Genomic DNA, 7065 nt, shown 5'->3' with positions numbered 1-7065 from the left:
TTTTGGTTTACCCTAATAGAATAAGCATGCTCGTTCATTGAGCATGTATTCTAATATTTTATTATTTTATTTAGAATCTCGAGAGTAATCAACGAAGTACGTCGTACGTTGACGGATTTGAAACTGGCCATCGACGGTACCATCGTGATGAGCCAAGGCTTGCGAGAGTCTCTCGACGCTATGTACGACGCCCGGATTCCAGAAAAGTGGTTGAAAATCTCGTGGGAATCAGCAACGCTTGGGTTTTGGTACACAGAACTCTTAGAGCGGGACCACCAGTTCAGGCAATGGTGCATCCACGGCCGACCCAAGGTCTTCTGGATGACCGGCTTCTTCAATCCTCAAGGATTTCTAACTGCGATGCGACAAGTTAGTTACAAATTCAATATACAGTCGCTCATGAAAGTATACGGACGTCGAGTTATTCCGTTGAAATAAGAATAATTTCTTCATAAGCCACTGTGGAACCTTAAAAATGGAAACAAACAACATTTAAACAAACTCGGAAATGAATTTCGTTTTATACTTATTAAAAATTCGTAGGAGGTGACTCGAGCGCACAAAGGATGGGCCCTTGACTCTGTCGTGTTACAAAATTTGATTACAAGATTCAACAAGGAGGACATAAAAAATCAGCCACAGGAGGGTGTCTACGTACATGGATTGTTCTTGGAGGGTGCATCGCTCGATCGGAAAACGAGAAAATTAGTAGAAAGCAAGCCGAAGGTTCTGTACGAACAAATGCCGGTGATCTACATTTACGCGATAAACACAACTGCTGGGAAGGACCCGAAGCTTTACGAGTGTCCTATATACAGGAAACCTCAGAGGACCGATTCCAAGTATATCGGATCGATAGATTTCGAGACCGATCACAATCCTAGGCACTGGACGTTACGAGGTGTAGCGCTCTTATGTGACATCAAATAATGTTAATGATTAAAATTGAATTTGCTCGTTGTTTATTAAATTCAATATAGATTGCAGTCTGGCTGTACAATCAAGCTTCAATGTAACAAATATAGACAAGTATGTTTATATAAAATAGTAACTTACAATATATATATGAATAATTTGTAAAATAAACTCGATGTCGATTACGCTTCGATTGCATACGACAATTAGCAGAGGTCTCAACTTAATTCGATAATCATTGCTTAGTCTTTGACATTTCTGCATTGGAATAGGAACCGTTCAAAATTCTGCAAAAACAAAAAGAAGAAAAACAAAATCAGAATCTAACATCTCCGCTTTGATGGATGGAAGTTAAGACGAATGGAAGACTAAACTAATAGCCATGCGACACTAATAGCCATGCGAATGGTATAATATAATTATTACTCTCGTATTTACACGGGTAGACTTAGAAAGAGAATGTTTCTACTAATCTGGTACAAAAATAATTACGAATTACATCTGTTGTTCATCGTAATGACGATATTCCCTAATATCACTTTGAAATATAAATACTTAAATTAGAAAACAAATGTGCTTTTCTTACAAGTTGAAAAACAAACTTTCCCGCGCCTGATTTTAACGACGCTCGCTTTTGTTTTCTTACTATCCTACTTCAAAAATACGAGCATCGAATTAATTAACTTTATTAACGTATGAAACTCAGCCTCTAGTTTACGTTTCGCTATCGACATTTGTACGATATCAGGGGAAGTGTTCACTCTCATAGCCACGACAAATGTATTTTCTTTCGATGAAATATCAAGAACCACCATTTCTAAATTGACAAACGCCAATACTTCCTTGAACTTATTCGTTAACTCTAGTACATCGGCCGGCGTGACAACTTTGGTCGTGCTTTTATCTTCGACGAGAGTCTTTAATTTAGAAATCAACTCTTTTCGCACGTCGGGCTCAAGGGAATCTCTGAATATCGTATGGTAGTCCGATGTTTTAACGCCCATACTGATCTTTTTTGGTAACCTGGATAGTGCGGGGTACCGAGCTTTGGCAAGCTGATGACTCTCCTCGTCGTACTGCTTTGTCTCTATTTGAGATAAGTCAGGTATCAAGTCGCTCAGTTTGTCTACCATCTTCTTTGCAGCCTCTTGCTTAGCCAGTTTCTTCGTTTTCGCGATGCCAGTTTCAACAAAAGTAGTCACCCTACACTGAATGGTGAAAATTTTAGCGTGCGAAGGCCCGACATCGCTGATCAATTGATATTCAGGTGAATTCAAATTGTTGTCAGTGCACAGAGTCTGTAAAAAAAATGCACAAGCTACAAAGATGATCCAACGATCGAACGAACCGAGCTTACCTGGAGATTACCAACTGCATTCACGAATGGTTCGTTCTGCTGCACCTTCGGTATTTTTGGCGGCAGAGGCGTTCTAACGGGAGATTCCGCCGGTGACGCCGGCAACTGCGGATAACTTCTATGGGCAGCGATAGCTTTCAACATCGCGTTCGCAGCTTCGTGCTTCGCGTCTTTCTTAGACCTCCCTTCGCCAGTTGCTGATAGGCCGTCGCAGGATACTTTGTACACAAAAGTGTTTATGTGAGTCCCTCCTCCGTTAACTATAAGCTCGTAAGTAGGCATTTTCTGCTTTTTCGCCATCATCTCTTGCAAAATAGTTATTGGGGTCTTACTCATTACGACTCGATCTATAATACTCAATGGATTATACTAATTTCAAATTGTCTAATCTCCTCAGCAATATGTACTCTGTAAAAAAAAAAAATAAACACAAGTGTACAGTGAAAGGTGAAAAAGAGAAGCGTATCAATTATATGAGAATTAATTATATAATTGTAACAATCGTTATTGCGTGTAAAAATCAATAAACAATATCGAAGAGGTTTTATGTCGAAAAAGAGTTATTTTCGACCTTGTCGTAGAATCGGAATTGTATACTTACAATGTTTTTTTACCGCCTCTACGAATCGTACAGCAGGTTACTGTCTGCCCGGTGGAAAATCAACTGATGAATAGAATCCAGTCCAGAACCCATGTGGCAACACCCATTACCAAGGGGAAGTCCAAGTCTTTAGTAGCAGTATAGCCACCCACAGCTCAAAAGTTATTATAGCTTAGTAATTTGTTTACCATTTAAGGTACAGCGAGTAGCAGGTGCAACGAGTATTTTCGATCACTCTCTGACGATAGCCGAGGACAAGTATTTAAAAGAAATGTTCAGGGAAAACTGGTGGTTCAAGTTTCATCGTTTCACACTTCTCGGATTAATTATGTTTTTTATATTACACTGTTGAATCGTTTAGCCAGCTCACTTCGTACGCATAGACTGTACCCGATAGATAGAAAATGCCGAAGAAAATAAAGAAGTACGTTGTCGTTGTCTCTTCGCCGGGACCACGTGATAAGTCCACAATACCACCTCTCGATATTCCGTCTTGGACATTGGACAGTAGCGGCACGTAGCGAGTCGCGACTTCTATCTCAGGTTTGAGAAGCGAGCCGCGGCTCGTGAACGCTAGATGGCGGCACCGTTTTGTCGGGTGAAGGCTAATTTTAGTCTTCTTCAAGAGCCAGACCGCTCCATCCGCGTTTTATGCTAATTAAAGGAAGAACACTAAAGTTTTGCCAATTAATACTTTATTGCAATGGACCTTTTTCCACTCTTCACACGTTCAGTCCCGTTTTTCTATCGGACGAGAATGGCGGCACTCGCCAAAGGTTCAAGCCTCGTTTTTCGTGACGCGCGCGACTACAGCGCAGCGGCGGCAGCTGAACGAACTGCCAGCCTACAGTTTGATGTATGTGTACACTAAGTGGGTTGGGAATCGTTTTGGGTAACTGTACATATCCTGTGTTTATAAAACAACCGTGATTATTGTAAACAAATTTTAAACGAAGCTTGCATTCAAAAAAGCATTAAGTCTACATTAAGTGATAAATAATAAATTGTAAAATAACAGAACAGAATGATGTTAAATTAAATAATCTACAGTCCAGTTTTATGTGTACACTAAGTGGGTTGGGAATCGTTTTGGGTAACTGTACATATCCTGTGTTTATAAAACAACCGTGATTATTGTAAACAAATTTTAAACGAAGCTTGCATTCAAAAAAGCATTAAGTCTACATTAAGTGATAAATAATAAATTGTAAAATAACAGAACAGAATGATGTTAAATTAAATAATCTACAGTCCAGTTTAATACGTCCGGAGACACAGTTATAAGCTTCAATAGATCAAGATCAGAGGATATGTTTACGTTATTAATCTTTACGAAAAATAAATATTAAATCTGCTCCCTATCGTTTGTTATTATGATTTAACCTATAATTGTAGTACGTCCATAAATCTGTATATATACAACCACGAGATTTACTATAATACGTGAGCATTCCTCAATCCTCGTATGCATGTGTACTCGTGAAAGTTTAGTGGTATATACGTTATCATTTTGAAATTCGGTCTTTCAATCCTGTGCAAGAGACAGATATGATAACTAGCATTTTCTCACAATCACACATTTATGCGTAAGTATAATTACGTTCTTGGCACAATTATAAGCACGCTAATCAACTTGCTGCTAATACAATTTACAGTGCAACATATTTTATATTACGCAATTTGAAAAAATATCCGAAGTTCAGCACTGATAGCTTTACTTATATATTTGCACGCCTGGTTTTTAATTAAATCGTGAATTTTGTACTCGTTTAACATCGTTTATCTATTACAGACGATCAACGAGTGTCGGTTCGAGGTTAACGTATTCACAATATTTGATTAGATGCAGAATAGATACTTGTTCATTTGCTCGAATTTTATTACGTTCATACTTCGTTAGTAACGCACTTGATTCTCGACTCTAGCAGTTTTCGTGGGTTCATATATATGTTATTATAAAATAATTTTTTCATGCTAAATAATAAATGTTAAATTGTGTGATTGAAATTTGTAAATCATTGGTATAACAAAAAATTTATATTACTATATTATTCTTGATGTTAATTGAGGGTATGTCATTTGATAGATCCATTATACTTCATCAAATATAAATAAGGAGAATAAGAGAATGCCATGGATGAACACAACAATGATCCTTATGAACAACAGCTTTATGCTGTGTTCCAAAGTTGTTTAATGAAGGGAGAAACTGAACTGCGGAACGACGACTGGCTTAACTTGTGTCGCAAGCTACATCTGACAGAGTATAGTGAAGAGTTGAAGTCGTGCATTCAACAGCATGCACAGGAGAAACAGTCTATCTCATTCCAAGAATTTAGAACAGCTTTGTTAACGTTATTAGGCAAGACCCAAGGATCTGTTACGAGTACGCAGGAGGATGCCATAACAGAGTTACAAAACGATATCAGTCCGAGCATCATAGATAGAAAATGCGATACGTTAGTACCTAATAACTCCAGTTCCAATGTAGATTTTGTAAACATAAAAACAGGTAAGTATGTTTCTGTTACGATGCTGCTAATTTATTTTTGTTCCCTCTGACGGTTTTGTTATCTTGTAGGTATAGTGGTAGATGAAAGTAGACTGAAGTGTTTGTGGGAGAAAATAAATCCGTATTTAAAGGAAAATATAGACTCTGCGACGATGGTTTTTATATCTAATTGTTTAGGTATCCCAGCTCTTCCAAAACAGGTGAGGAATCCATTTTTTTAATGCATCGATTCAACAAGAACACGCAGTTATGAGAAGTTTATTATATGCTATTCAAGAAACTTATGGCATCAAGAAATTTTTGTTGAAAATTGCACGAGTTTGAAAGATCTATATTCAGCAATAAATTATCGTATTAAATTAAAGCATTTAAAAGAAAAATTATCGTCCTACGATAATTTGTTGCTGAGTAATCATTTCTCAAACTTGAACCATTATCAACACAATCTTCGTGATATCATAATTTTTTCTGGGTAACATACAGGGTGTCAATAAGAAGTCGAAATAACTTGTTTAATGGTTTTATAAAAATGTGCTGTGTGTAGAGTTGCTGTTGATCATTAAATGACTATCTTTGTATTTTAACAAATTCAAATGTACTTCTCACAGTTTCTAGAATGAAATCAATGACCAGTGAATAATTTTAACACGTTGACTGCCGCGCGTGTTTCCAATGAAATTTCCTTCAGGCCACGAGTGCAGCTGCACCAAGCGTACTCGCAAGAACTTCCCGTTTCGTTTGTTTGCATGATGTCATGTTTGGTCATTTGTTTACATTATTAAATACCTGAGGTCCTCACTTATTACCTCGCCACTCCACACGATCAGTTTGAATCTTTGCCAAATAACGAGCGGTATAACTTAAAATCTCTGCCCTAATTCGTTCCAATGTCGAAAAGAGAAATGGAAAAGTTATTTCTTAGTAAGACAAATAGCAATGAAAAAGAAAGCTGTTGCGAGGCTTACACAAATTCGGAGAGTAGCGATGAGTAGCAATCGTCTGATTCTGATTCGGATATTGATAAGTGCATTCGTAGTGATATTGAGTGTCATGAAGATACAATTAACGAAATTTTACAAGAATTGATCATTGAGGAAGAAGGAAGAGCTGATGATACCGAAGAAACTACAATTGACCATTTTAACAATTCAATAGTTTTATTACATCCTGCGGAATATCTTTTCAAATGCCTATAACGATCCTTTGTATGTAGCCAAATAAGCGTCACCCGAAAACGGGTGACGCGGCACGACGAGAAACTTTGCGAAACCCGAATATGGGTGACGCTGCAGTCAACGTGTTAAATGATATTTCTTACTGATTCACTCTGGATACGCATTTAGCTCACGCCTACTTTTATAATTTACAGATCACTCAATCGATCTTCGAAAAATTAGATAAAAATTGTGATGGGCTAATCAGCCTGGAGGAGTTTCTTGTTATATTCCAAAATGAAACGATGGAAGATCAGTTAACGTTAGATAGGCATAATGAGTTTATGAGTCAGTTAACTAAATTAGATTCTAAGAAACGTAACTTCGATGTACATACCTCTCGCAAATCTAGGTATTACTTTTAATCAGTGTTAATGGGCATTTAGCGAAAGTAGAGTAGATGTATCATTTATGGCTGTTTCAACAGTTTTCATACATTCTTTAGTAACATATAACTAATAAAAAA

At 37.3% G+C, this 7065-nt stretch overlaps 3 protein-coding genes across 8 annotated transcripts in view; 2 read left to right on the top strand and 1 right to left on the bottom strand.

Annotated features, from left to right (window-relative positions):
- Positions 1 to 937, top strand: part of Dhc1 (dynein axonemal heavy chain 1) — a 44894-nt gene extending 43957 nt beyond the window's left edge. Inside the window, exons 31-32 of the mRNA XM_026817734.1 lie at positions 75 to 369; positions 544 to 937. Of these exons, the coding sequence (XP_026673535.1) occupies positions 75 to 369; positions 544 to 930 (682 nt within the window). The 3' untranslated portion in view covers positions 931 to 937. The remainder of the gene's footprint in view (positions 1 to 74; positions 370 to 543) is intronic.
- Positions 47 to 3924, bottom strand: LOC108629988 (interferon-inducible double-stranded RNA-dependent protein kinase activator A). 3 transcript variants are annotated; one of them, XM_018033029.2, is made up of 4 exons: positions 2874 to 3924; positions 2273 to 2680; positions 1939 to 2213; positions 47 to 1202 (listed from the first exon to the last, which is right to left on the bottom strand). In XM_018033029.2, exons 2-4 carry the CDS (start codon positions 2606 to 2608, stop codon positions 1151 to 1153), a joined length of 663 nt encoding a protein of 220 aa, XP_017888518.1. In that variant the 5' UTR covers positions 2609 to 2680; positions 2874 to 3924; the 3' UTR covers positions 47 to 1150. The 3 variants fall into 3 exon arrangements, with proteins under 3 accessions (XP_017888518.1, XP_017888514.1, XP_017888517.1); XM_018033025.2 differs by having other exon boundaries at positions 47 to 2213; XM_018033028.2 differs by having other exon boundaries at positions 47 to 2213; positions 2273 to 2490.
- A 16-nt stretch (positions 3925 to 3940) lies between these two features.
- Bsg25D (blastoderm-specific gene 25D) overlaps positions 3941 to 7065 on the top strand; it is a 10479-nt gene continuing 7354 nt past the window's right edge. Inside the window, exons 1-4 of one of the 4 annotated variants that reach the window (XM_018033021.2) lie at positions 3941 to 4459; positions 4960 to 5385; positions 5455 to 5585; positions 6755 to 6951. In XM_018033021.2, coding sequence (XP_017888510.1) covers positions 5007 to 5385; positions 5455 to 5585; positions 6755 to 6951 — 707 coding nt within the window. In that variant the 5' untranslated portion in view covers positions 3941 to 4459; positions 4960 to 5006. Of the gene's footprint in view, positions 4460 to 4495; positions 4690 to 4712; positions 4807 to 4877; positions 4895 to 4959; positions 5386 to 5454; positions 5586 to 6754; positions 6952 to 7065 lie in introns of those variants that run through there. The other 3 variants (XM_026817731.1, XM_026817730.1, XM_026817732.1) reach the window with 3 other exon arrangements.

The sequence above is a fragment of the Ceratina calcarata genome, unplaced genomic scaffold (assembly GCF_001652005.2).
Source record: "Ceratina calcarata isolate Rehan_Ccalc_2016 unplaced genomic scaffold, ASM165200v1 scaffold60.2, whole genome shotgun sequence".
Taxonomy (NCBI): Eukaryota; Metazoa; Arthropoda; class Insecta; order Hymenoptera; family Apidae; genus Ceratina; species Ceratina calcarata.
This window is presented reverse-complemented; position numbering and strand designations above follow the sequence as displayed.

What these genes read in the sequence shown, in the direction of transcription:
- LOC108629988 (XM_018033025.2), bottom strand. Translation starts at nt 2,608, where the DNA reads ATGAGTAAGACCCCAATAACTATTTTGCAAGAGATGATGGCGAAAAAG. An exon ending in ATGCAGTTGGTAATCTCCAG is followed by an intron (nt 2,214 to 2,272) that starts GTAAGCTCGGTT and finishes TTTTTTTTACAG; the next exon opens with ACTCTGTGCACTGACAACAA.